At 53.7% G+C, this 27,712-nt stretch overlaps 1 protein-coding gene across 2 annotated transcripts in view; it reads right to left on the reverse strand.

Moving 5' to 3' along the window:
• Nucleotides 1-27,712, reverse strand: part of MAP3K14 (mitogen-activated protein kinase kinase kinase 14) — a 43,629-nt gene that overhangs the window by 1,953 nt on the left and 13,964 nt on the right. The window contains exons 1-15 of one of the 2 annotated variants that reach the window (XM_053212695.1): nucleotides 20,229-24,088; nucleotides 17,890-18,162; nucleotides 16,685-16,754; nucleotides 14,863-15,073; nucleotides 14,135-14,752; nucleotides 12,811-12,948; nucleotides 6,661-6,790; nucleotides 6,343-6,474; nucleotides 5,732-5,836; nucleotides 3,918-4,081; nucleotides 3,494-3,644; nucleotides 2,171-2,545; nucleotides 1,855-1,961; nucleotides 1,280-1,424; nucleotides 54-154 (exon numbers count right to left, since the gene is read on the reverse strand). In XM_053212695.1, the coding sequence (XP_053068670.1) occupies nucleotides 54-154; nucleotides 1,280-1,424; nucleotides 1,855-1,961; nucleotides 2,171-2,545; nucleotides 3,494-3,644; nucleotides 3,918-4,081; nucleotides 5,732-5,836; nucleotides 6,343-6,474; nucleotides 6,661-6,790; nucleotides 12,811-12,948; nucleotides 14,135-14,752; nucleotides 14,863-15,073; nucleotides 16,685-16,754; nucleotides 17,890-18,142 (2,700 nt within the window). In that variant the 5' untranslated portion in view covers nucleotides 18,143-18,162; nucleotides 20,229-24,088. Of the gene's footprint in view, nucleotides 1-53; nucleotides 155-1,279; nucleotides 1,425-1,854; nucleotides 1,962-2,170; nucleotides 2,546-3,493; nucleotides 3,645-3,917; nucleotides 4,082-5,731; nucleotides 5,837-6,342; nucleotides 6,475-6,660; nucleotides 6,791-12,810; nucleotides 12,949-14,134; nucleotides 14,753-14,862; nucleotides 15,074-16,684; nucleotides 16,755-17,889; nucleotides 18,163-20,228; nucleotides 24,089-27,712 lie in introns of those variants that run through there. The other variant, XM_027048975.2, reaches the window with a different exon arrangement.

Below are 27,712 nucleotides of genomic sequence, written 5' to 3' on the forward strand. Positions count from 1 at the left end.
AGGTACACTGACTTCTGGGACTCTGCCTCTTAAGTGTGCACCTGTCCCCTTACCTGACTGCTGATGCCTGTTGCGATGTCCCCCACCTTGACCCGGTGAAACTCCCGGATGTGCAGGTGTTCGCCATTGAGAGACTGTATTTGGATTTTCACACCTAGAAGGCAGGCAAGGTGACCGTCAGGAGAGTGGCTGCTGGCTCTCTGTAAGGAGCCCCACGGAGAGGGACGCAGGATGGCTGTGAGGAAGCCGATGTGACATTTAGGCTGGAGTGGCCCTAATGTTCTACGCCTGCTAGCTCTTCCTGGTAATTTTCTGTCAACATCTAGAATTTGGCCTGCACAATGCAAAGACCTAAGGTTGGCTCTTATGGGGAACTAGTATTCCAACCTGCACACAAAGCAAAAAGGAAGTGGAAACAGAGACTCTTAAATTAGATTGTGGGCAACTTAGGCCGTAATGTCCCCTCAGTTGGGACAGCCGTCGGCCAGGCCACGGGGGCTTGATGCCATGTGTCACACCGGCCCTGGTAAGAGCGGGAGCTGATGAAACCCTCGTTCTATCAAAATCACGACATAGCCTACGCAGCCACCCTTGAAAACAAGTCCATGTATGTTTTCTTTCTTGTCTTAATGACTTTAAATCCCAGAGGAGGATCCCAGCAAACTTGTTGCGGAGTTCTCGATCAAAATGCTCACGAGGTCGGGGCACCTGGGTGGCTCAGTCGGTTAAGCGGCCAACTTCGGCTCAGGTCATGATCTCCCGGTTCGTGAGTTCGAGCCCCACGTCGGGCTCTGTGCCGACAGCCCAGAGCCTGGAGCCTACTTTGGATTCTGTGTCTCCCTCTCTCTCTCTGCCCCCCTGCCACCTGTGCTCTCTCTCTCTCTCAAAAATTATAAATAAACATTAAAAAAATTTTTTTTTAAATGCTCATAAGGCCTTGTTCCTCCTGTTCCCCTTGGAAGGCATTATTTACTTCTTGACGCTAGGCCAGGAGAGACCGCTCTGTGCCCCACAGTAGGGGCCTTCTAGAACTCCATCGGCAACCCATGAGGGGCCAGGTCCTTCACTGACTGCCCCACCAGGGAAGGCTCTGGGGCAATCAGGGCCTTTGCTCTAGACCGACTTCGTGGCCAGGCTCCTCCAGTCTGGGCGCCCGGTGCCTTCCTCTCCCTTCCCCCACTGCGCCAGGAGAAGGGGGACATAAACTGCCTCGGACTCCCTCGTCGCAGGCCGATCAGGTGCTGTGGGGGCAGCTGGGCAGGCAAGTATTGGGGTGTACCATTGAAATAGCTTGGAGTGTCGGTGGGCCGTCCCCGTGCCAGCACCATGTTCCAGCTGGAGCTGCGAGCCTCTGCCTGGCTGCTCCATGAGTGCACACCGGAACTCAGGGTGTCCCGCGAGCTCTGAGAGGCCTTTGACGGGTTCTGGAACAAGAGGGGGCACAGCTTAGGCCCCTGGGCTTGGGGAACCATCTGTGGCCTTGATGGGGCTTGGGGCGGAAGGGCTCGGGGGCGAGGAACCGCTTGTGTCCCGGGCTGGAATGTGGCCCCACTGGGCACTTTTGGGGCTAAGCTGGGGTCTGGAGTGGGGGGTGAAGAGTACTTCTAGGGGGCCCCAAGCCCAAATCTCCATCCCCACAATCGCGAGTAGCCAAACGGTTCCCCAGTTCCCCAGGTGCGTTGGAGACGGATTGGCTCATCCTGAGCAAGCGTGACACCCTGCTCCGGTGGGGAGCCCTTCCAAAAGGAAGGGGTGACCCCCCACCAGCCTCCCTTCGCCGCTACTTGCACACAGCCCCTTCACCAGCTGGACACAAAGCTCCATGCCCCGGCCCTGGGTCCCCGGCCGGCTTACCTTCTCACTGTCGTCTGACAGAGAGAGGCTGTCGACGCTGAGGCACGAGAGAATCTGCTCCTGCTCCTCCAGTGAAAACGGCTGGGACAGGCTGTTCAGAAATAGTTCTGGAGAGGAAGGCAGAGGATGGCTGTGGAAGACCGGGAGTGGCCTGGCCCAGCTGTGTGTGGGGCTGCACGGACCGCAGGAGCTGACCTCTGAGGGAAGGGCCTAGAAGAAAGCCCACGCTGGCTGCGCAGGGGATGAAGCTGGGGCCTTGGGGGAGGCCCAGGTCTGTGCGCAGGGACCCAGAGGTCGCAGCCGTGGCCGCCCATACCTATTTCCAGTTGTTGCAGCTCCTGTTCTGGGAAGGTCGCCTTCCGCTCCGCCGAGCTGGGGTTTTTGGCAGGGGCCGGGTCCAGGGAGGACAGAGGTAATGGTTCCCATGTTCCAGACTCCTCCTTGCCCCAGTTCAGGCTTGGAGACTTGTTCCGCTCTGGGGGTTCTGGGGGTAGAGGAGGCTGGAGCTTAGGGGCCCCGCCTGTCGTGTCCTCGGTTGGCTGGGGCCCCGGAGCCCCAGGTGAGAGCTCCCTCAGCTGGGCCTGTGGCGTCCGGGGAGAGTGGCCTTGGCTGGGCGGCGGATGGGCTTGGTGTGGCGGCGGATGTCTTGGCTCTTTATACTCTCCCCTCCAAGGGCTCCTCAGACCTCCCACTACAAAACAGAGCACAGGCGGTGAGGTGGAAACAGGCCCGGCCAGGTGGCCCTTCCCGAGCAGAGGGCTGGAGGCAAGCAGTGACGGAGGGCCCTTGCCCCACTAGGGGACGCTGAGGTCTCAGAGGCGGCCTCTTCCGTAAGACGGCCTCCCACAGTGGGAGCAGGATGGTATTTCTGTCTTTTATTCTATTTTCCTTCTAGGTAACCATCACAAATTTAAAAATGCCAGAACTGGCTCCAGAGAAGGACTTTGTAAATGGTAAAGATTTAAAAACAGCTCCGAGGTAACACCAACTTTGAGTTCCCATGTACGCTGGCCTCCTTGACCACCCGCCCCGCCCCGCCCCCACCTCTCTTACCCCTTCTTCCCCACACTCCATGCTTTCTCTGGAATGGGGGGGGGGCAGTTCATCTATGTTTTGTGGGGGGGGGCATTCAGGATCTCTCTCCTGTTTTATGTATTCCCCTTTCATTCCCATAACCACTGCCTCTCCCCTGCACCGCCCCCCCCTCCCCCCCCCCCCCCCCCGTGACCTTCTATTATATTTGCTGTGTCACTTTGGGTTCGATCGTGTTCTTGCAAACTGTGTGTTGTTTTTATTTTTCAATATCTCGTTTACAAAAAAGGTATTGTGTTCTAGGCCTCGCTCTGTTCGTCTCCTTTTTGCCCAGCGCACCACGGTTTCAAAATCCAGCCAGGTTGCTCTGCGCCACTGGGTTGCTTTAACTGCTGCGTGGTGCTCCTTGGGGCCCACCCTGCCCACCACCCTTGCCTCTGGCCTTTCCAGTCTCCCAGCAAGGGACCCGCCACTGAGCCTACTCCTCTCCTGCAAACGACCCTGCAGTGCGGGCCCTCCGGCATGTCCTGGTGAGAATCTCTTTGGTGCTGGGTTGGTATGGGCCGTGTTGACTCTCTCACCCCTGCAGCCAGTGTGGGGTTCTTACCATGCTGCAGGGCCAGGCTGACCTTCCTCCACAGCTCCACTGCAGACGCGCGGTGCCCAGGCTCTTTCCTTAGCCCCTCCTGGATGGCCTGGGCCGTGAGAGGGGCACAGGACGGTGGGATCTCCCTCACAGGCGGCGGCTCGCTGGCAATCTGTGGGTCAGAGGGCAACGCTCACTTCCCAGCACCCAGCGTACGAGTGGAAGACAGCCCTGACCTGCCATGAACCTAAGGAGATCCCTCACCTGGGATGTCCCCTTGGGCCCACCGACCTGGGTGGCAAGTGTTTTAGTGAGGCTCCCTCGTTTACAATGAGGCCTCTTCCTGTTCCCATCGGCCACGGAAGAGCAGCCAAAATGGGGACCGCCCCAAGTCTGCAGCCCCAGGCCCGTGGGCCTCCTGGCCCTCCCGCATGCTGTCACTGACCTTGAGGCACAGTGGCCCTCTGAAGTACTGGGTCCAAGGGTGGCAGCCGTTGAGCATGTGAAGCATCATACAGCAGCTGCTCCACACGTCCACCTTGGCATCACAGGGCTTGCCCATCACCACCTCTGGAGCCATGTGGGTCTCTGTGCCAGGGATGTAGTCCCCTGAGGGGGTGAGGTGAGGCAGAAAAGCCAACCGTGAACTCTGGGGGGCAAGAGCCTTGGCAGTGACCACACCAGTCAATTCCCGGGATACCTTGAATTTGTCTCTGTTAACGGGCCCCGAGTAGAGAGAAGGCCTCCAGCTCAAATCTGCCAAGGATGAGCTAAGTCAGGGGCTCCCCTGGAGACTGGCACAAAGAAGGCATCACCCAAAATATGGGCTCTACCCATTGGCCCAAACTCTTAGAGTGCTTTTTAACACTGGGGAGGGGCCTGGGCGTTCGAAATTATGTGGCAGGAGACTAATTAATGGTTATGATGTTCCCGCAATGTTAGCAAGTGAAAAAAACAAAAACAAAAACACAACCAAACAAACTTCTAGGCAGACTAGAAGGATCGATACCAGATAGGAAGTTGTTTCCCCCACTCTGGTGATCTGTATTTTTTATTTTTGCTTAGTTCTACTTTCTGCAAAAGGTTTTAGAAAAGAAATTATTTTCGTAATACAGGCAGGTGTCTGTTTTCAATATACATCTTCAGAATGACCAAGATAGTCCTCTAATGATAGAGAATCACTTAAAAAAATTTTTAATGCTTTTTATTTTTGAGAGAGAGAGGGTGAGCAGAGGAGGGGCAGAGAGAGAGAGGGAGACACAGAATCTGAAGCAGGCCCCAGGCGCTGAGCTGTCAGTACACAGCCTGACACGGGGCTGGCACCCACAAACCATGAGATCATGACCGGAGCCGAAGTCTGGCACTTAACTGAGAGCCACCCAGGTGCCCTGTCAGAGAATCACTTCTAAAAGGTTTTTGCCTAGGGTGCCGGGGTGGCTCGGTTGGGCGTCTGACTCATGGTTTCGGCTCAGGTCATGATCTTGCAGTTCGTGGGTTTGAGCCCCACATGGGGCTCTGCGCTGACACTGTGGAGCCTGCTTGGGATTCTCTCCTTCTGCCCTTTCCCTGCTCTCTCTCTCTCTCTCAATAAATAAATAAGAGGTTGATTTTCCTTTGGTCAAGAGGAAATAACCTTATGCAGAACGCTATAAATGAAAAAAGAGCAGAATTGTGTTATAATGGCCTTAACAAGGTACAGGAAGAAAAAAAGGAGATGGAAGGAGTGATCTACAATGTTTGTGATTATGTCTCTGGGCAAGAGGAACAGGGTAGCTCCTTTTTCCCTCCTCTTCTACACCACTTCACTCTGTAGTTGCTAAATATGTCACAATGGATGTGGATTACTTTACTCATCAGAAGATTTAAGTTAAAAACAGATGCTTCTCCAGCTACAGAGCCCAGGCCTCTTGGTCAGCCCTCGTGTTGTGCTTCCAGAAACTGCTCAGAGGCCCAGGACGGCTGAGGCCACAGGCTGGGAGCCGAGCCACCCAGAAAAGGCTGGATGAGAGGCGGCCAGCCTTTCCGTTCCCTTCTCTGTGTAGCAGGAATATCAGAAACGAGGACCTGATACTCATTCTTGCATTTAAGCTTAACAAAAGCTTTCTGCTAACCTAGGGTTGTTGATGGGCTGAAATACTGTGGACAAAAAGGCTTCACACTTCTGACCGCTATTACAGAAAGCACAGGAGAAGGCTAATGCTTCGTGAAGGCTAGTGGTGACTGTCATCGTGGGGGAGGGAGGCAGGAGGCGGGGCTTACCCGTGAGCAAGGACTTCCCCAGGCCATCGGGTTGAAGGCACACAGCATGGCCGAAGTCACAGAGGGCTGCACGGCTCCCATCGCTGGACAGGAGCACATTGTCAGCTGCCAGGCCACCCCAGAGAAGAAGAGGAACAGGTGAGTCACTCCAGGCCCCAGCCCCATCTGGACCTCCAGGGAGGCAGTTTCTGGCTGACCCTACATGACAGCTGCCTGCTTCTGATTAGTTTTATTAGTCATAAGGAAGAGAGGAGGTTTATCAGTTCGGGCTAGAGGCAGGGAGCAGGCGGATCTCTGAGGTCTGGGGACAGTTTACTCCTGGGACACTGCCACTCAGCTCTGCTGCCCCCACCCTCCCCCAGTGGTCACCAGTGCTTAGGAACTCCATCTGCAGTTCTCTGCAGGCACTGCCCACTGGCAACTAGGGTGCCGGGCTAAGGGCCTGGGGAACACACTTCCCCCTCCTGCCAGCACAGCCCTGCCAGCCTGACGTGGGACCTGCCACTGGGGACGGTCAGGCAGGCCCAGACGATCTGGGAGGAAGTCAGGCAGGTTGAGATAAGGAAGGAGGAGGCCGCTGGGGACCAGGGCGGTGGGGGCACAAGCCTCACCTTTGATATCTCCGTGCAGAATCCTTCGGGTGTGAAGGTACTCCAGCCCTTCCAGAGCCTGGCCTAGGTAGTAAAGGGCCCGGTCCTCCGGCAGACAGCCCTTCTGCTTTATGAGCTGGCCCAGCGAGCCACCTAGGAGACCAACGGCCAGTCTTTACATGGTGCATTTCCAGGCCTACAAGCAGGCCACGGGCAAAGGCCTTCAAAGGGCAGGTGGTGGAAAGTAGGCCTTTCCAGCTGATGTCGCAGGGTCAAGAGATTAAAAATGGAATAACTGGGGACCAAGGTCAACCCTTGGCTCTGAACCTGGCTCCTTACCTTCTAAGAGTTCCATGAAGATGTTGACCCAAGGACCTTCCTTCACAGCTCCATACAGAGGGACGATTCTGGGTGAGGTCAATCCTGCACATGCCATCAACTCCTCTGCCCGAAACACTTCGATGCGCACCTGGCAGGGCGCAGAGGTAGCTGTGAGTCAGGGTGAGGGACAAGGGCTGGTTCCCCAGTGCCCCTGCACAGAGACTGCTGATGTTCCCAGTGACGATTCTGAGGCCAGGCAGGGCCCTGGTGGGCCTACTGGAGCCAGAGACTAAACTGTATACCCTGGGGGGGGGGTCAGGTTCAACATCCAGTGCTTGGTTAAAATTCTGCACTGCCCATGTGTGTGGAAATACACGGAATCACAAAGACTACAGCCCTTATCCAGGCTCCTGGCACGCTGCCCACCCTCCAATCTGCCAAACACAGAACTTTTTTTTTGCCCCAGCCCAAATGTCTGGGCCATTTCGAGGACATGAGACCTTCTGTTTATCAACATCCACGTCTACTCTTCAGAGGCTGGGTTTCCATCTTATCTGTAGCCAGAGCCGATGGCAGCCAAGGATCCTGGCTCTGTCAGTGCCTCTGATCCTCAGCACTTTTCTCAGCTCGTAATTATTTGTCTTTCCCCTGAAGGCTAAAGTGCCCATGTAGACGGAGCAGTGCCTGTTTATTCTGTTTGCAGCTGTTTCCCCGGGATCTGGGCAAAAGGAGGCTTCTAACGGGAGGGGTTTGGCCAAGGTCCCTCCCATAGGGACCACCCACTCCTTTGTGTAGGGATGAGCACAGCAAGGAGGGAAGAAACAGGCCTAGGATACAATCATCCTAGACTGAGACTCTGGCTTGCCATTTCCAAAGGTAGAGTGTGTCCCTTAAGCTGTTTCCATGTGCAAACGGTGATGACAGTGTCATCTGCTCCCGCGTAGAGTGAGGATTTGGAGGGATGATAACCCAGCACTAGGCCTCGCAACCAGCGGGTGCTCAGGAAATGTTAGCTGCCCCCTTCCTCCCTCCAGCTCATATAAGAGCAACTTATTAAACACTTAGAAGTCCTAACAGACACTTGTCCTCTCCTTTCCGGTTGCCGCTGGTTCTCCTGTTAGTCTTAACAGGTACCACCAGGGGGCGCCGGTGGCAACAAAACCAGCCTGGAAGAAATCACTCAGGACCTGGCAGTCTGGCTTGGAGACATGCTGACTTGGCAGGAGCCCTGACGATGTGGGGCTTTTGGACTTTTGCCTATCAGTGGAAAATGTCTCTCTTCTGGTTACAGAGTATCTGGTCTGGTTAATCAACTTGCAGAAATTTTGACTCTTTGTCAGCGTTTCCAGCTCTGAACCTGAGTTGGAATGAATTCACCATCAGGACTCATACTAGCAAAGGTCTTCAACTCTCGGGCTCCCAAACGGAGCTGAAGCAGTTTGGGGCACCCCAGAGGACTTGGCAGGGTGCTGCAGGATGTTTTTCTTTCTTTCTTTCTCTTTCTTTCTTTCTTTCTTTCTTTCTTTCTTTCTTTCTTTCTTTCTTTCTAGTTTATTTATTTTGAGAGAGACAGAGAGAGCACGAGGGGGAGAGGGGCAGAGAATCCTCCGAAGCAGGCTCCACGCTGCCAGCGCAGAGCCAGACGGGGCTGGAACTCACGAAACCGTGACCTCATGACCTGAGCCGAAACCAAGAGTCAGACACTTCACCGACTGGGCCACCCAGGCGCCCCCAAGATGTTTTACTTTTGAGGGGAGCAGGGATGATGGCTGTCTGTGGGACACTGCGTAAATTACTCCTCAAGATAGTTCAGTTTCAACATTAGCTTGCGCTCCATTCTTTCCATGTATCTTTACGAAGCTAGGTTTTTGGAGCTTGCCGGGATACAAGTACTTTGGGGGGGGATAGGAAGCAGGATATGAAGCTGAGGATGTCTGATCTGATTTCAAAATTTTGAGAAGTTGTGCAGTGCCCAACGAGGCATACATCCCATTAGTAGTTATGATTAAGAACAGAAGGAAATTTCCTTTCAACTTATGTGTATTGTTATTCAAATGACTACAAAGTTGTTAGGAAAAACACTATTATTTGACCTAATTACTTTAATAAACGGAACTTTTAGGTATTTGTTTTGGCCTGGGGTGTCATGAAAAATTACTGACACTAAGGGCTGCAAACCAAGAAAGGCTGGGAACCTCTGCCCTAACTTTTAAGAAATCCATAAGTCCTCTGGAGTATTCCAGTAATGTTGAGAACATTCTCACCCAGGGGCACCTGGCTGGCTCAGTCAGTACAGCCCATGACTCTTGATCTCAGAGTTGTAAGTTCAAGCCACGCTAGGTGTAGAAATTACTTAAAAATCTTTAGGGGGCGCCTGGGTGGCTCAGTCGGTTAAGTGTCTGACTTTGGCTCAGGTCATGATCTCACGGTTTGTGAGCCCTGCCTTGGGCTCTGTGCTGACAGCTCAGAGCCTGGAGTCCGCTTCAGATTCCGAGTCTCCCTCTCTCTCTCTCTCTCTCTCTCTCTCTGCCCCTTCCCTGCTCACACTATGTCTGTGTCTCTCTCTCAAAAATAAACATTCAAAAAAAAATTAAAAAAAATAAAAATGAAAATCTTAAAAAAATTTTTTTTTCAATTCTCACCCAGACCCGGGTGGGGGCGGGTCAGAGGAGACACTCCAAAACACAAGGTGATTTAGAAGTCTGTGCCAGCCCCAGGGAGAGCAAGCAGAAAGGGCAGTCCCGAGCGGGGCAGCTGGAGAGAAAGCATACGGCCACCCAGCTGGCCCACCTCTCCTCCCTGGACCTCAGGGTCCTCATCTGTTAAAGCAAGGGACTGGACTATGGTGAGGGTGTTCATGAAAACTAATATTCACTGCCCACTGAACACATGCGAGGCACCATTCTAAGCACTTTATGAGCATTCGTTATTTACATCTTACAATAGCCTATGGGGTGGTATTCTCATTATCTCCAATTTATAGACGAGGAAGCTAGAGTCTGGACAAATAACTTGCCCAAGGTCACTGGTAGGAAGTCTCAGAGGTGGGGTTTTGCTTGGGGAAGCCTGACTCTGGGGTGCCAGCTGCCCCGCCTCACCGAAGGCCTTCCCAGGAGTATCAGCTCTTACATCCAGGACGTTCTCACGTACATTCGGGAGCGTGTAGGTGGGAGCGCGGTCAGCAATCCCCTGACTGCCAAGTCCACAAGCCACTTCCCCCGCTTAACTGCCTGCATGCTGACACTGGGGACTGACTTTTCTTTCTTAAAACTCTCCCTCTTGTTCAGTATTTGTATACATTTTATTTCATCAGTAAAAACGCGGAAAATAGCAATTCTGTAAATTCTTTTAAAGATCCCGGGAACGTAAGATACGTGAAAAGTAACTCACAGTACTGGGCGCACTGTAGTCGAATAAACAGAGGGGTCCCCCCATTTCCTCGTCGCCATGGAGATACTCTCCCCTCAGTCCTAGATCCCCTTCTCAGCGCTCGTCCAGGCTGCCCTCACTGGTGTACCTTGCTGACGGCTGCTTTCTACCACCTTTCTGCCATGTAAATGTCCATCCCCCATTACAACGTTGCCAAGCCTTTCCGGGGGGGTGGATTCCGCAGCTTTGCCTCTAGCCCCTGGCGCCGTATCTGGCACAGACCAGGTGCTTGGTAACGGCTGGGTTGGGCCAAGGCCACACTAACCCGATCGGAGGCAGAGTCAAAAGGAGGCTCCCAGAACTCCATGCAGGAGCCAGATGTTCTTAAATGAATGGTTCTTAACCCTCTTTGGGCCACAGACGTCTTTAACACCTGATACATGATAACGGACGCTTCCCCATCCAAAATGTGTGTGCCACACACAGATACACCATTGAACAAAGTTCCAGGAGTTCACACGTTCTATAAATTCATCCACTGGCGAGGATACGAACTTCTACGTCAGCTGATAAAAAGCACTAGAGAGACATGGAGGTACCAATAAGGAACTGTGCCCACGATATGCGATCACATGGAAAATATGGCACAGGACAGCCTCTAGAGTAGTCTCGTTTTAATAAAAGCAACTACATGTTTATGTATGCACAAAAAGTCTAAAAAGATGTTAAAGGGCAGCTGCCTCTGCGAACGGGATTGGGGAACAAGGACTTTTGTGTTTTGGGGTATCCTTTGAAATCTATAATGAGCCTGTGTTTATTTGCCATTAAAAGATCAAACAAGGCCTTAACAAAGTGAACAGACCCCCGTGCGTTAAACCCTGGACTTGTGACCAGTCAGCATCTGACCCGAGGCCATGGATGTTCTAGAAGGAGGACCAAGGAAGTGCTGTTGTTCCACATGCTGGATCTTCCTCGGGGAACACTGGAGAGTGCACAGACCGGCTCTGACCGCTGATCCCTGCCCCCTCCCCCAGTGCCTGCTCTACATCCCGCCCCCCCCCCCCCCCCCAGAAAAAGGAGAGAAAGGAGGGGCTGTTTGCCCACCCGATGGCAGCTGTGTGGGCGGCCCCAAAGCCACCCCACTGAGCTCTTGGGTCGGGCAGGCAGATTCTGGAAGAGGCCAGTTCTGGCCCTGGGGAGCCTACTCGTTGTGCTTGGAGCTTTTCCGCCTGCCTTGGGGAGGTGAGAAATGGAGTATCTGTCTTCTACTATATCAGGGTTGTTTTCCTTGTTGCCTGGGACCCTGGAGAACCTCAGCAGGGCGACAGCTGAGAAGCCCAGTGACTAAGCTCCCCTAGCGCTGGGCACTGGACTCCAGGACACTTCATACTCTCGCTCTCCTCCCACCCAGCCTTCAGGAGGGACAGCTGAGCCTTCTCCGATGGCCTGGGGAGGGCACATGGCCTTGGCACCCAGTGGGAAATGCCGGCCCACGCTGGCGGGCACTCAGCACGTGCCTGGGCCGGCGGGGGGAGGCGGGGGTGGGGCCCGCTCCGTTGACACAGTGTGTCTGAAGTTTGGGGTAATACCTATGGATAGTCCCCCTCTCAGCCCATCACCCGGGGGCCCAAGCTCTCCAACTGTAACATCCCGGCCCACCTACAAGCCAAGGAAGCCAGGGTATTCAGGGTATTCATATCACAATTTGCGTCCTCACCGCTGAAAGCCACAAGCAGCCGCGGGGCTGAGCGTGCCTTTGGTCCTCTTCCCTTTGGAGGGAGCAGAGGGTCCCTGACAAGACCTGCTTGAAAACAAGGTCTAGCTAGCTTATTTCCTTTTGTCACGGGCCAAGAAAACGGCCCCTCGAAACGTTTCTCATTGCAGCCTCTTGCGGTCCTGGGCGCTAGCTCTGAGGCTGAGTTTGGGCCGAGGACAAGGTGGCTTCCAGTCAAGGTGAACTGAGGGTGGGGGTAGGAGAAAAGACACCTGAAGGGGAGCAGGGCCAGCACCAAGGTCTGTGTTCTGCTGCGGCACAAAGAGGCCTCAGTTCCAGGCCCAGCTCTACGGTTCTAGACAAGGCACGCTACCTTCTCCGGTCCCCGGTTCTACCCTGGTGAAACGAGGGAGCAGGGGAGGCGATTCACGCCCCTGCTCCCGTCGATTCCCAGGACCATGAGTCTCTTCCCCTGCCCACTTCCTACAGAGTGGATCGTAGCCAGTCTCTGGAGCTAGCCAAGCCTGGGTCTCTTGCTAAGTCTCATTTCCTCATAAGGTCCACCTCCCAGGACCTATTATTCCCGCCAGCAGGAGGCAGAGCCCAAACCGAAATCACATCTGACGTCCCAAGTGCATGGCCTCGTCCAAGAGGCACCCGTTAGGGGCAGGTTATTATTGTGGTGGTTTTTACCTTCTGGCCCAGGCGTGAGCAGCCCCACTATGTGGTTTAGGGGTTTCAGCTCAACACGAATTGCACGACGAGCCAACACCTTCCAGGTTTGGACTTGCCCCTAAGGGCCCCGGCATCAGGAGTGGCCCAGGACGCGCGCACACTTGCATACTCCATCTGACACATGCACACCAAGTGCAGCTCCCAGGCCAGGACATGTGACCGAGACTGCTCCCTTCCGGCTCCAGCTGACCCCAGGGTGCCCAGCGACAGCCAGGCTCTGTTAACAAGCCAGAGCCATGGCTGCCCTGTGATTGCCCTTGAAAGAAAGCAGAAGGAACACGACAGGCCACCTGCCTGGCTTCCCTCTGCAGCCCCCGGAGCCCAGGCGCACCTTTTTCTTTCGGGCCTACCTTTTTGACTGCACACTGGAAGCCAGTCTGCTTGTCCTGCATCCTGTGCACCTCTCCAAAGGAGCCTCTGCCCAGGCAGGGCTGGCGCGTGGCCCAGTGGACCTCCTCTCGGTACTCATAATCCACCGGCTTGAGTTTCTGGGGTTGGCAGGAGACAGAAGCCAGTTTCAGTGACCAGGGCAGCGGGCGGGACGAAGGGTTACAGTGAGGAAGGCTCTCTGGCTGGTCGTCCTTGCCAGGCTGCTGGGGCAGAGCCCTCACCACCAAAGACACCCCCGGGTCTGAGGCAGGGCTCTGCAGGGGCAGGACCAGAGGGAGTTACAGGAATAAAGTGAAGGCAGTGGACAGCCTCACCGGCTGCCCAAACTAAGCCGACCCTTGTGGCGAAAGATCCTTCTCCCCAGACTTGCGGTTGTGGGACACAAATGGAATTGTTGGGCACCTGGGAGGCTCAGCCGGTTAAGACTCTTGACTTTGGCTCAGGTCATGGGTTTGAGCCCCGCACAGGGCTCTGCACTGATAGGGCGGAGCCTGCATGGGATTCTCTCTCCTCTCTCTCTGCCCCACCCCCGGCCCCCAACCTCTCTCTCAAAATAAATAAATCAAACTTTAAAGAAATTGAACTATCAACAACCTTGACCAAAAGTATAGCTCTGAAGCTATAAGGTAGAAGAAAGGGAAGAGACCATGAAGAGGGGTGGGGGATAAGGGATCATGTCAAAGATGGATGGAATAAAGCCCAGAAATTGAAGTCTGGTAAAATCATCTTAGAGTTATAAAGCTCTCCAGCAGAGCACTGGAGGGAAAGAGGAAGGCCAGGGGGATATGCAGATGGTCAAAATCCTCGTCTTTCATAGCAGGGGTCAGGAGGGAACATGTGCAGTTGATGCTTGCTTATTCCTCTTTCTCAGTATGTGTATCATTCAACACACACACACACACACACACACACACACACACACACACACACTCTTCAGCAATAACTTAGTAAGTTCGGCAATAACTTCAGAAGAACTCAAAGCAGAAATATCTAAAAAGCCTGAAGAATGATCTGGAGGTGGAGCAGGGGATATCGCCTCTCGCCAGGGATGAGCACTTTCCGCCTATCTGATGACGATACAGATACTTCGATACAGAGTGAAGACTATGCCCCGCCCCACTCCCCCCGCCACCCCGACTCCCCGCAAAGGTGGGAAGTAAAAAGGGTCTGGCAGGTTTCCAGTGATGCTTCGCCCCCCCCAGAACAGGTCCTGCCTGACGGCCGGCTGCTGCTCTGGGCCCCAGAGCGGGTGGTACATGTACCTGTGTTTGGGGGATGGCTTACCTCTGTAAGCAGGACCCCCTCGCTGTCCATCGTTTCAGGGCTGGGCTTCTGGGGCTTGAAACCTCCTGCCGACCAGGTCTTGGCCAGGCTGGCCAGGCTGTGGGCCTGGCCTGAGCTCACACTGCCTTGCAGGGCGTGTACCATGTACTCCTCCACAGAAAACTTGTCATACGGGCCCCGGGACGGGCAGCCGGGCTCCAGGTGTGGGCCGGGCACAGGCTTCTGACCGTCCACACAGGCCAGTTTGCCCAGGTGGGGGCCGGACAGGGGCTGCTGGCTGTCTATACAGGCCAGTTTGTCTAGGAAGAAGGACTCTAAGGGATGAGGTTTCCAGGGCTGGAGAGGGTGGAACGGGAAGGGATGGGGCAGTCTGCTGTAGGGGAAGGGGTGAGCGGGCTGGGGCAGGGGGCCTAGATCCTGGGGGTGGTGGAGTTTCCACACGTGATTTAGACATTGCAAGGGGCTGATCAGTTTGTGGAGTTCTGATCGAGGCAGTGCCGGCCGCAGGCCCTCCTCGAGCTTCTTGAAACAGAGTTGGCCGAGGCCTGGCTCCTTTAGAGGCTTGGTGAACTGGAGGGCGTTCCTCACATATGGGGGGCCCAGTGGGGACTCATCCTCCTGTGGGGGAAAACACAGGTGGTAGTACATACACAGGGCCAGGCTGAGGCACGGGCACCGTCCCGAAGGCCCCACGAGCCTGGGGTCTGGGGGGCGCTGGCGGGGCTCACCTGCACGGGGACAGTGCAGCTCTCCTGCTCCGGGGTTCTGGGGAGGGGTTTGGCCAAGGCTGCTCCCGCCTGAGCCAGGGACTTGGAGCTCTTCTTCTTGCGTTTCTTCTGGGCTTTGCTGCGACGCTTCCCCTTCCAACACACACGGGCCATTTTGCCCTCGGTTGCGTGGGCCACATTGTTGGGGATCTGATCGAGACTCTCGGACTGGCTGTCAAAAGGGACGGATACGCACGTCGAGTGTGAGGAGGCAGGAAGGCGGAACAGCTCGGGTAACTGCAGTTAGAGTCGTGGAGACCTGAGCTCAGATCCCAGCCCAGGGAGTCCTTGTGTGAACGTGGGTGAGTTCCTAAGCCCCAAGGAGCCTCCATTTTCTCATTTATAAAATGGGTGTAGGATTTCCTGCCATGCAGAGGAAGATGAGGTTTAAAGGAAACCGCTCATTTAGAAAGCCTACCTCGGCGCCTGATCCCAAGGCAAGCTTCCGATAGACAGCAGCTATTACTACCGTGATGGGGTGCACACGGCTCTCTGGGGGGGGGCCGGGGAATGGGAGGATGTGAGGTTCTCTCACCGCTCTCCAGGGTGGGCTGCCCCTGGAGAGGTCCCGGGGTCGGGGGGGCGTGTGGCTAGGAGGGCCACACTCCCCAGCGGGCATTCTCAGCTCTGACAACAGTCTGTTTCTGTTGCCTCTGGATGGAGGGACGGTTGAGTTTGGGCACCCCCCCCCCCCCCCCCACTGGTTCCTGGAGATACCTGGTTTCTGGGAATGTAAGCTGCTGTATAAACAGACACCGTGGCTGGGCTGATGCCTGGTATCAGGGGAGCCTCCCCTCCTCCGACAGCCTACAGGCTCACTACCACCATGGATCCAAGCTGGCTTTCCCCCTGCCAGGCATTAAGGCATTGGCCACAGAATAGTGTCTGAAAAAGCTGCAACCTTAGCTGCCCCCCCCAAATGGCCTCATCTTCTGCCCCCCCGCAAAGGAGGCAGACTCACACCAGTCTTGGGTGGGGGGTGGGGTGGGGGGGACTGCTAGAGGCCTATGGGCTTCTCCCAGGCACCTGAAAGAAATGGGCCCATCAGAAACCCCCTACTCTGGGCCGAAAGGCATCTGGGGCGGCATAAGGAATCGGATCAAACACTGAACATTTCTTGGTGCAAAAGCAGCAGCCTTCCCCACAACCTTTTCATCACGAACGCTTTGCAAATCCCCATGATAAAAAAGTCCGTCTGTTGGTAGAGGAGGGAACTGTTTTCCAGGTTCAACCTGCAGTTGGCCAAAAACCATCTTTGGGGATGGGGAGCCTGGGGAGCAGACTGAGCCCCCTTCTAGCCTCCTTTCCAGGGGGCCCCCCAGCTGTGAATCCTTCGGTCCCTTTCTGATCCCAAACCTTCATCCCTCCTTGGGTGTGTCTCGAAGGGGAAGAGACACCAGCACATTTCTCTCATAGTTCGAGCGGCCCCACGGCGCCTGCACTCATGGTCACGCACCGGTGGGAAAAAGACTCCTGTTCCCAGCACCCTCCCTATTGATGGGAAACGAGGGGGAGCAGCAAGGACTCCGAGGAGAATAAAAATAAAACGTCAAGCTGATGGGACCCAGAGGCAGTCATCCACACGCCATGAAAAGCTTTTGAAAAGCTTCTTTGGCTGACAGAGCGGTTCAGCCAGGAAAACCTGGGCGGGCTCCAAGAGCTGAACCACAGGTGCTGGAGGAGGGAGCCAGGGGTCACTTGGGAGCGGCCTGAGCGAGCAGCTGGGGGAGGAGGGATGACGCGGTTTCAGTTCCCTGGGCCCCATGCAAGCTGGCCTCCTTACCTGTACTGTTTGGACCCGGCGATGAAAATCCGCTCTGAAAAGGTAGGGCTGAACTCTTGGCTGTTCTCACCTTGTGAGTCAAGGAAAAGAGAGGTTGGACAGGCAGAAAGGAGGAGAGGAAGAAGAGGGACTCGGCACTGAGGAGACAGACATTTTACAGATACCCTCTTGGGCTGCCGTGCCTCGGCCTCACCACCTGCCTGCCGGCCCACTCCCCCTGCCAACAAGAGCAAAGGGCATGCTGATAATAGCGGGTGATAAGGGTGCCCACCTCACTTCACCATGGCCCTTAACTGAGATGATCTATATAACATATAACACACCCAACGGAGTGCCCGGCACGTAGTAACAGTTCAGTAAGTATCAGCTCTTGTGGACGTCTGTTATGTGTGTAAATGCGTGTATTATGACCACGGGCATCTCGCTCACTTCATTTTAATTTGTATTCTCTCATCGCTTCTCAAAAACCAGCCAGAAGGAAGTGGAACTCAGGGCAAGATGTGTATAGGTGGGAAAATGCCACCACGAGCTGCCGGGCTCTCCCCCGAGAAAGCCTCTTGGAGGGCAGGGGAGAGAGAGAGGAGGGCTTCTGGCCTCACCCAGGCACCTGGGGGTTTCTCAGGCTCTGGTGGCAGTCACCAGGCAGAGTCATTTTGAAGTATCTTGGGTGGAAGCAGAAAGGACCAGACCGGGCCCCGCCCTGGAGTGGCCTATGTCCCCTCAACTGGCTCAGCAGGCCCAAGAGGAGGTGTTCATTCTCTAGGGTGGGGCCACCTCAGCATGGAAGGTGGTGAAGGGCCTACAGGCCCCAGAGGGGCTTTCCAGGAGACCTGGCCTTTCCTGTCTGGGGCGTCTCCAGAGATGCTCAGGCTGCCCAAGGTCACAGCACAAGGCTAATGGCTTGCCTGACGATCCTGCCAAGAGCCCTAGGACCTGTGAAGCCTCCCAGCTCTCTTCCCCTGCTCCGGTCGTGACGGGCAAAAGCCTCCCTGTACCACTCCTCCCTTCTGTGCTCTGTTCCCCGGCACCGTTATGGCTCCTGCTTCGACTCATTCTTGGCCTACCCCCCAGGCTGTGTCTTGTGAAAATCTCAGAGAGCCGCTGCCCTGACCTCCCACCCCTGTGCCGTGCCACCCTGGCGCAGGGACCGTGCCCACCTGTAGGCCCGCCCACCTGCCCTCTCTGTCCCCAGCCCGGGCCCTTACATTCGGCCTGCGCGATGATGGAGATGGCGGCCAGTCCTCCCTCGGAGCCTTCCTTGGCTGTGCCTTTGGTGATCACATCGTTCAGGATATCCCACTTCCCGCAGAACACAGGGCTCTTCTCTACGGCCTCGAGCTTGTTGGCGGGGTTTTGCTTCTTGCCCATCGCCTGTGTCTTCTCCTTGGCCTTGGCGAGCTCCTTCTGCCCGGCCGCCGAACCAGGGGCGCCTGGGCAGGCCATTTCCATCACTGCCATCTCCCAGGCTCACGCTCGCCCTGAGGGACCAGATGCAGAGCAGGTCATTCTCGGATCCCACGGGGACCCGGGCCAGGCTGGGTGGGAGGAGAAAAGCGGGGGGAAAGGCTCTCTGCCTCATACATTTACCTTCCAAACAGCCCAAGTGACGAAGGAGTCAACCTTTCTTGTTCCTTGTGGCACAGGCCCCCACCCCTGGTCCTGTCAGCACACCACCACAAACAGACTCCTCCACTCGGCCCACAAGGAGGATTCCAGCCCACTTCCTCCAGAACCACCACGGCACCGACATCTGGGATTGGTTCATTCTTGCTTTTACAAATACTGGCCGAATCGTTTTCTGTGGTTCATTTTATGGTGAATTTTGCTCCCTCAGAACACGGTGGTACATTCCATACTCCAAAACTGCCAGTCACCCCACTGACTTGCCTTCTTAGAGGACATGTCTACACTGGCCACGATGGCTCTTTTCCAAATGGGGAGAATTAAGTTTTTGTTCTCTTGCAGGAGGTAGATAAATGTATGTGCGTGTGTGTATACAGATTTATGTGTGCATATATACATCTCACACACACACACACGAAATGTTACAAAGTCTAAAAATCAGCACGCAAATGACAGCGCCTGCACTCGACTCCTTTCCCAGGACACATCTGTCTGTGGCCTTCCAGAAGGAACTGCCATGCTTCCATCTGTAATACTCATTTGCCGACAACTTACGTATCCTCATTCTTCCAGGCAACATTAGTAGTAGAATTTGTATTAGAGCCCCCAACGCCAACCTGTACCTCTAGAAATCTGAAGACAAAGCACAGGGCTTCAACTCTCTGGGCTCTCTCTCCAGCGGCCCTGTGTGTTCCCTGGAAGCCCCAAAGGGGTGGGAGCCCGGTGCTGAGGCAATCTGTGCAAACGGCACGTGGACTAGAACTGTCAGGAAAGAGATCTGCGCCGATCTGGGATTGCTCCCATCTGGGAACCTTTTTAAAGACTAGGACTGTGGACTCCCAAAGCGTAGGTCCCTCCTGGGTCACGACTTGCTTTAGACCAAGCCTGAGAAGGCATCACATTCAGACAGGTTTTTAATTAAGTGCTCTCTGCTGGCAGGTTGGTCTAAAGCTGTTGCTAACAGACGGGAGTGTTCCCTGCTGTAAGTGCGCTCATTCTGGAACACGCCTCCATGTGCTTGTGGGGCAGAAAGGCAGGCCGTGTGAAGGCGAACCTCTACACCGCTGGCCCTTTGCCCTGGGTGGCTAGAAGCTGACATGGGATGGTGGGGGGCTGGGCATCTCAAGGCCGAAGCCCTCTTCCTCTGGAGTCTGCCTCCCTGCAATGGCCACAAAGCACTGAACCAGCTCCACTGAGCGGGAGGGTGAGGGTGGGATGGGCTTGTTGGTCACTACTAACTTGATCCTTTCATCTCTGCCTTCAAGGGTCTGCTGGCTTTGAAGTCAGAGCAGCTCCAGCTTTCAGCACAGATGCTTGGGTGTGACCCCGAATTCGCATGCTGAGGAGGCTGCATGGGAGGTCTTGTTGTTACCTGATGACCTTAAGAAGTCTAAGGGGTGTTCTGACTTCCAAGTGCCTACCTATCTCAGCCTCTTTACCAGGGAAAATGGGGTCTTAGAAACAAACCCCGCGGCACTTGGGTGGCTCAGTCGGTTAAGCGTCTGTCTTCGGCTCAGGTCACGATCTCCCAGTTTGTGAGTTCGAGCCCTGCATCGGGCTCTGTGCTGACAGCTCGGACACTGGAACCTGCTTCAGATGCTGTGTCTCCCTCCCTCTCTGCCCCTCCCTTGCTCATGCTCTGTCCTCAAGAACAAACAAACAAACATTCAAACGAACAAACAAAAAACGAACCCCAAGCCCTCGGACCTAACACCACTAGAGGTGTGCCTGCAGGGACCTCAGCAGTGCTTTAACCTCATTCTCACTTGAAGAAACTGATGCAAACCAGGTGGAGACTCGCCCAAGGTCACCCAGCCTCCTGCGGCACTGCAGGACCACAGCCTGGAACCTCCAGCTCCAGGCTGTACTGCCCCCTCCCCAAGTCTCCTGCGCTACAGGCAAACTCAAGGGGGAAACTCACAGCCCTGCCTGGTCAGAAGGCTCCTGAGGGCAGGAATGGTGCCCTCAGAGTATAGCACGGCGGGGCACAGACGAGACGATCGATGTTGGCTGAATGGGGGAATCGGAGGATGACCTTCAGAGACAGGATGATCCCGGGCACCAGGGATAAAGAGAAAGTTCCATCTGAGGAATGAGACAAATGAGGCCAAGCTGTCAGTGGTTGCTGCAGGGGCACCCAGCTATTTGAGAACTGGCTGCGTTGGCTCACGGGGCTGTCTCTGTCTGACATGGCTCATCGTGAGCTAGAGCCCTCCAGAGAGGCTGGGGGGCGGCCCCTCTCCCCCAGGAGCCGTCCTTTCACCTTGGGGGTTAGCTGGGCCGCTGGCCAGGGGCTCTGATCCCCCTCCATGAGCATGCTGGGCTCCCCAGGCCCAGAGAAGCTGAGGCTGAGGCAGCCGGGCTAAGGGCCTCCTCTGCAGTTCCCTGATGACTCATCCCACAGCCTGGCAGGCAGAGAGAGGAACAAGCAGGCCGTTGAGAAACTAACCCAGCAGCTGGCAGCTGAACCTGTGAAGGGCACGGGAAAACAGGCTGACCCTCACCTCCCAGGGCCACAAAATCACGGCCTGGGAGCTGTACGGCTTCTCCTGTGCCATGTGACCGTGACTCAGACCCTCGCTGACAGCCTCCAAGTTCAAGAAGCTATTCTCAGGATACTCTGGCCTGACAGCAGGTCTCCTACACATTCACACACGCTTGCTGCCCCCCCCTCCCCCCGCCTCCTTCTCTACTTCTGTAAGGGGCCTGGCCTACAAAAAACCGGGGTTCTCATGAAGCCTGGGACTGCTGGCCAGGTGGCATTTCCAGCCCTGGGCTTGTTGCCCCGGACCGCTGCCCTACAGCCTTGCCCCTTCTCTCTCCCGCAGCTTGTGGGGTGAAGACTGAGTGGGGGCCAGCTGCGCCTCTGCCTTTGAAGGCTTGTCAAAATCCTGATCCATTACTCAGTCTGGACGCCCTCCCAGCTCCACTCAGGTCTCAAATGCATTCTGCCCCTCTGCTCTCTCGCAGGGCTGAAGACGTGGGCCCTGGCAATAGCCACACCCACTCAGCTCACTGACAAGGCCATGAACAAAAGGGGAAAGAAAGGTGTGGAATTTATTCAGTATCAGACCCGACGTGGGGCTCAAACCCACGACCTGTGAGATTATGACCTGAGCTGAAGTTGGCTGCTTAACCGACTGAGCCACCCAGGTGCCCCAGCTGAGTTGGGGAATTCTTAATGTGGCTTCAAGGACAGCTTCAGGATGGTCTGTGAACCGCAGAAACTACATGCAGTTTGTATTTTTCCAGAGAAGAGGTCCACAGCTTCCATCATAATTTTTAAGGGTCTGACGTTCCCCAGAAAGTTACCATAGTCTCTCCAGAAGATCAAGACCAGGGTTAATGCCTGATTTTGGCATTGCTCTTCGTGTCAAGGAAGAGCTCAAAAACACAGCAGTTTCCTACCCGACTGCAAGTTAGAATGGCCTGATGAGTTTTAAAATGCACTCGCCCCAGACATACTGAATCAGTTGCTGGGCGTTAAGCCCAGAATCTGTACTTGTGACAAGTTCTCTGGGTGATTCTGATGCCAAGGGGCCAGAGACTGCCATCTGACCCCTGCTCTATACTGTAAGGCTGTGCCGTCCAAAATGGCAGCCACATGTGGCTCTCTACATTTAAATCAACTGAAATTCAATCACATTTAAACTCAGTTCCTCAGTCACACTAGCTATCATATTGGACAGTGCAGATAGAGAACATCTCCATCACTGCAGAAAGTCCTAACAGACAGTTCGTATTTAAGGCTAGGATAGTAATGTTTTCTCCAACAGCAAAATTTCTGTTCCTGGGATCCTGGGACAGGAGTTTAGACTAAATGAATTGCCGATTAACTGGAAGGCCCGAAAATATGCTTTAATTTGATCTTCAGTGATGATAACCTTTCTAAAATGTATCATATTTCAGTTCCCTCTTTTAGTGAGTACAGTAAAAACACCAGACTAGGAACTAGAGGATAGGAGTTCTAGCTTTGGCAACTTAAAAAAAAAAAAAAAAAGGCAGTGAGACCATTTTTGTCAAATGAAATCCTAGCTCAATGCCCAATATATAAAAGAGCTAAAAGCATGCAAATGATAACGTGGCTCACATTAAGAAAGAGGTGCTCGCTAAAGAAGGCGGGCGGGAGCCCCACATGGTCAGCTTTCTCTCATCCACCCAGGATTTCCGTGGAAGCCGAGGTCCTCTCTTCTGAGGAAGAAAGCTTGAAAGCCAGTGACCTAGGAAATCTTTCAAGGTTCCTTCTAGTTCCCCAACTAGATTTGTTCCCCAACCAGATGCAACTGATTCGTCAGGATCGTTGGAGGGCAGGATGGCCGATTCGGAATCAACACTGTCGATATTCACTAAGCACCTACCCTTATGGACCTCATTTTCAGATGTGAAGACCGAGGCTTGGAGAAGGTCAGTGGCCTGCCAGAACAGCCGCACAGCTACAAGCTGCAGAGGTGGGGCTGGACCCACGTGGCTGTCTCCAAGCCTGCATGTTCAACCTGGAGCAGACCACCCAGATTCTTCTGGTAGCTGCTCCCGACTTGTTTTGAGAACCAGGTGAGGTAGCGTACATGACACGCCAGGCGGTCTGCCCGGCCCCCAGAAGATGTTGGATCAGAGTTCGTTTTCTTGCCCTGCGCCTGGCTCACAAATGCCATCACTGAGACAATGGGACTTCTCCGTGTTGGCATCACAGAGTCAACGTTTCCAGCCGTAGCTGAGGCATTCAACGCACTGAGCCTCGGTTCTCTGTATATAAAAGGGAAATAAAAATCTCCGTTTCGTAGGGTCATCTTGGAAATGTCCACTGCGGGACCAAGGCAGACCGGGGCAAATCCCTGTCATGACTATTTCATCTGGAAGTACAAACTTATCCTCTTCTGAATGCCCAGAGGGGACACATAGCAGAAGCAGAATGACTCAACTTCCTTCATAAGATATTAGTTGAAAACCAATCTTATTCTGATGCTTCCTCTTTTGAGCCTTCAGCTTGCCTGGCCACTAGGCCGCACTGGGCTGGCCTCTGCCTATCAAGAATGAGGGGCTGTGCAGGAAGGGGAACCAAGGTCAAGTGCAAGGCAGCGTGAGCAGGCCTGGCAAAAACAGCCATCTGGCCTGGCAGATCCAGAGATCCCCATGTACACTCAGCCCCGGCTCCCCTTTCTACCCTGCCCGCTCTCCCTAACCTCCCCTACCCCCAGCCTCTGTCCCAGCCAATCTGTCTCTTTCACTTGCCTGAGCGCAGCAGCAATGGGTAAGCCTCTGCTTCTTTTCCTTTGCTCACTCTGACAATACCTTTGCTCTAGTAGACAATACCTTCTTCCTTTATTACTATCCCTCTGGCCCTCACCCATCCTTTATAACCGATCCCCTCAATGAAGCACCTGCATTCACCCCACAAGCGTTCAGTGAGTGTCCCCTACATGCCAGGGCCTGTACTATGTGCTTTGTCTCCTTTATTGAGGAACCTCACAGGAACCTTGCAACGTTGGTGACATTATTCCCATTTTATAGACGAAGAAGTTAAGGCTCTAAGAGATAAGCTGCCTGTGGAAACAAATGAGGCCCAATTTACACAACTAGAGTATCTACCATGGGGTTAGGGCTCAAGCTTTCTGCCCCCTTCCCCTAGGACCTAAGTATTCCCAGTTCCATTCTAGAACAAAAGCTGAGCCACTGCCTGGGTGGCTCAGTTGTTTAAGCATCTGACTCCTGATTTCAGCTCAGGTCACCATCTCACGGTTCTTAAAAAAAATTTTTTTTAAATTTTTTTTTGAGAGAGAGAGAGAGAGAGAGTAGGGGAGGGGCAGAGAGAGAGGGAAACACAGAATCCAAAGCAGGCTCCAGGCTCCGAGCCGTCAGCACAGAGCCCGACACGGGGCTCGAACTTATAGACTGTGAGATCATGACCTGAGCCGAAGTCGGACGCTTAACCAACTGAGGCACCCAGGCGCCCCTCTCACGGTTCTTGAGATCGAGCCCCGTGTCCAGCTCCATGCTGACATCAAGGAGCCTGCTTGGGATTCTCTCTTTCCCCCTCTCTCTACCCCTCCTCTGCTCTCTCTCTCTCTCTCTCAAAAATAAAGAAACATAAAAAAAAAAAAAAAACTTGTTGGCAGAAGTACCTGGAATATCAAGGAACTGAGCAGGATTTTACCCATGTGTCTATTCCGGCTTCTATTTTACTCACAGGGTTGGCCCACTGTTCACAATAATTTCTTAGCCTGGGTAGGCAGGAAGCACGAGAGCCAAAAATGAGGGATCTCCGGTAAAGGCGGAATCAGCAACACGCTGGACAGAGTTCTAGTCGAGTTACACCACCGGGATGTCAGGACTTTCAACCGGATTAGTTCTAACAGGCCATTTCATTTTCTTAAAACCACCACAACAAAACCCTCACATAAATACATACACATGGAAACAAGAATTCCAGGAAAGACGGCGCTACCTTCACTGAAATAGTCCCCGAGGGATGTGCTTTGGCAAGCAGAAACGTAAGCCAGAGAAATAAGATACAAGAAACAATGGAAGATGCAGGAATCCCTATGACACGTGGGTCAATTAAATTAACAATGGAATTAAAAAAAAAATGTTTAGGGGCGCCTGGGTGGCTCAGTCAGTGGCACAGGTCATGATCTCACGGTTCAGGGGCTCGAGCCCCATGTCGGGCTCTGTGCTGACAGCTTGGAGCTTGGAGCCTGCTTCGGAGTCTGTGTCTCCCTCTCCCTCTGCTCCTCCACCTGCTCGCACTCTTACTCTCTTTCTCTCTCAAAAATAAATAAAAACATTTTAAAAAATGAAAAAAGGAAAGAAAGAAAATTCCAATACAATATGGTCACACAATGACCCACACAGACACACAGCAGATGTAATGGGGACATGTGGAGGGGCACCTGGCCCAGCCTGGTGTGTGTCAGGAGCGGCTTCCTAAAGCCCTCGGGCTACATCTCAAGGGGCGAGCAACAGTTGCCCAAGAAAAAAGGAGAAGGTATTGCAGGTGGAGGGAATGGCAAAAGTTGAGGTGAGTCTAGAAGGAGCCGCAAACAGCTCAAAGTTGCTGGTGGGCAAAGCTGAGGCCTGGGAGCCCCAAGAGAGGAGTCTGCAGATGGGGTCTGGGTACCAGATCACGGAAATGTGTTTGGTCCCGATGCAACTGCAGGGGTTAATTCTTAGCCAGAGGGGTAGAATTCAGAGGCAGAGTTCCAGAAGATGGAAGAACCCACAGGGTAGGGGTAGGGGCAGACGGGGGTGGGGGTGGGGAGGGGGGTGGATGTGGGCGTTTAAATGTAAACTGTGCGCTCAGGACAGAACATCCACCCCACCTCCCAGCACCCTATCTCCCGCCAGGGCTGACAGCATTTAAAGCCGCAGGCCTGGGGGAGGCTGGCTTAACTCCCTCCCTCAGGCCGAGAGGCTGAGCCAGCTCTGGGACCTAGAGACACGTCTGAGGAAGGAGGAAGGAGCACTCTGAGTTGAGACTCAGCTGGAGGAATCTCCAAACCGGCCTCACGCGCCAGCTTGAGGCCTGCTTCCCAGGAGGGCAGTTTCCGCCTAAGCGTTTCCCATTAAGGAGGACAGGAAATGTGAACGCACATCAATCATTAAAATCTCACCGATCAATTGTAAAATAAAAACCTGACATGCCCGCAAAACCTCGGTCTCACCAAGGCCACGGGTCAAACTGCCGGGGTAAACACAATGTATGGAATGAAATTTCCGACTATCCCCCGACTGCCACTACACGGCCGCCGACGCCGGCTGGCCCCACACGTGCAGACACACTGCGGTCCGTAGGCCCCTTCAGGTGGTCGAGGCAACCACCTCGTGTCTGTTCACTTCCAGCTTCTCCCAGACCTCCTCCCATCCCAAGCTAATCTCAAAACATCACATCCTTAACATAACCTCAGGTTCAGAGATATCTGTTGGCTGGGCACGGCTTCTGGGCCCAGTATCAATTCTGTGGTCCATAATCTGTCCGACCGCTATCTCCCTAAAAACACAGGGTTTGGCTCTGGCCAGTCTGGTCTCTCCACACCCCACTTGCATGGGACTCAAATCGACAGGTCCCTATGTGTGTTATGTCCTTGTGTGGGTCACCCTGGACATCCTGCTTTTCCTTCACGGACCAAGCTCGCGACTTATGCCTCCAGGAAGTCCCTCCCAACGGTTTTATCGCACTAACGATCTCCATTTCCGACTGCTTATGGTACCGGCTCTCCTCACCATCTCCCTGGCCCTTAACCACACCCTCACCTTCTTCTTCTTCTTTTTTTTTTTTTCAGTTTATTTATTTTGAGAGAGACAGAGACAGTGCAAGCAGGGCAGGGGCAGACAGAGAGGGAGAGAGGGAAAATCCCAAGCAGGTTTGGCGTGGGCCTGATGCGGGGCTCGAACCCACGAAACTGTGAGATCATGACCTGGGCAGAAATCAGGAGTTGGATGATTAACCCACTGAGCCACCCAGGCGCCCCACACTCTCACACTCTTTACTCATCAAATGAAATAATGCAGATGAAACACTCTGGAAATGAGAAACCCTTACACCAAGAGAAGACAGCCATTTCTCGTGCAACAACTCAGAGAATTGTGTCTAGGTATGGAGCAAACAGAAATATGGAAAAAGGTGCCAAATCAGAGACGCTCAGGGTGTTTTATGATAAAACTGGAACAAAAGGGTCTAATGAGAGGGGGAGGATAATTATTAAATAAATGATGGTACAGCCATTAAAAATGTTTACAAATAGTTTTTAACTATATGGAAAAATGCCAGTGGAACACAGAAGTAACAGAGAAAGGATTCAGAATTATATCTAAAGTATGACCCCGCCTAGCATGTGTCCGTCCGCGTATTACATCAACCTTTATGAAAATGCAGACACTTAGCATAGACACGCGGCAACAGCTCTCTCTAGGGGTTTAGTGGTGTTTTGATTTTTTTTAACTTTTTTAATTTTTCCACTTTTTTTCAACAATCATGTATTACTTTTCTGTTTTCATTTTTTTTAATTAAAAAAAATTTTTAAGTTGATTTATTTATTTCAAGAGAGACAGAGAGAGTGAGTGGGGGAGGGACAGAGAGAGAGAGAGAGAGAGAGACCCCAAGCAGGGGATTGAACTCACAAACTGTGAGACCATGACCTGAGCTGAAACCAAGAGTTGGACGCTTAACCGATGGAGCCAGCAGGCGCCCCTCTGTTTTCATTTTTTAACAGATAATGTTTCCAAGTCATTAAAAAAAAAAAAACGAAACAGAAAAGATATACAGTGAAAAGTGTAAGTCCTTCTCACCCTTCCCCCATCCCTCTGAGGGGATCCCAGTTAGTGGTTTCTTGTATGTCCCACCAGAGATGTCCTCTGGGGAGTATTACTTTGTATAACAAAAACAAGCTATGACTAGAAAAGGGTCTCTTG

The sequence above is a fragment of the Acinonyx jubatus genome, chromosome E1 (genome assembly GCF_027475565.1).
Source record: "Acinonyx jubatus isolate Ajub_Pintada_27869175 chromosome E1, VMU_Ajub_asm_v1.0, whole genome shotgun sequence".
In the NCBI taxonomy this organism is placed as follows: Eukaryota; Metazoa; Chordata; class Mammalia; order Carnivora; family Felidae; genus Acinonyx; species Acinonyx jubatus.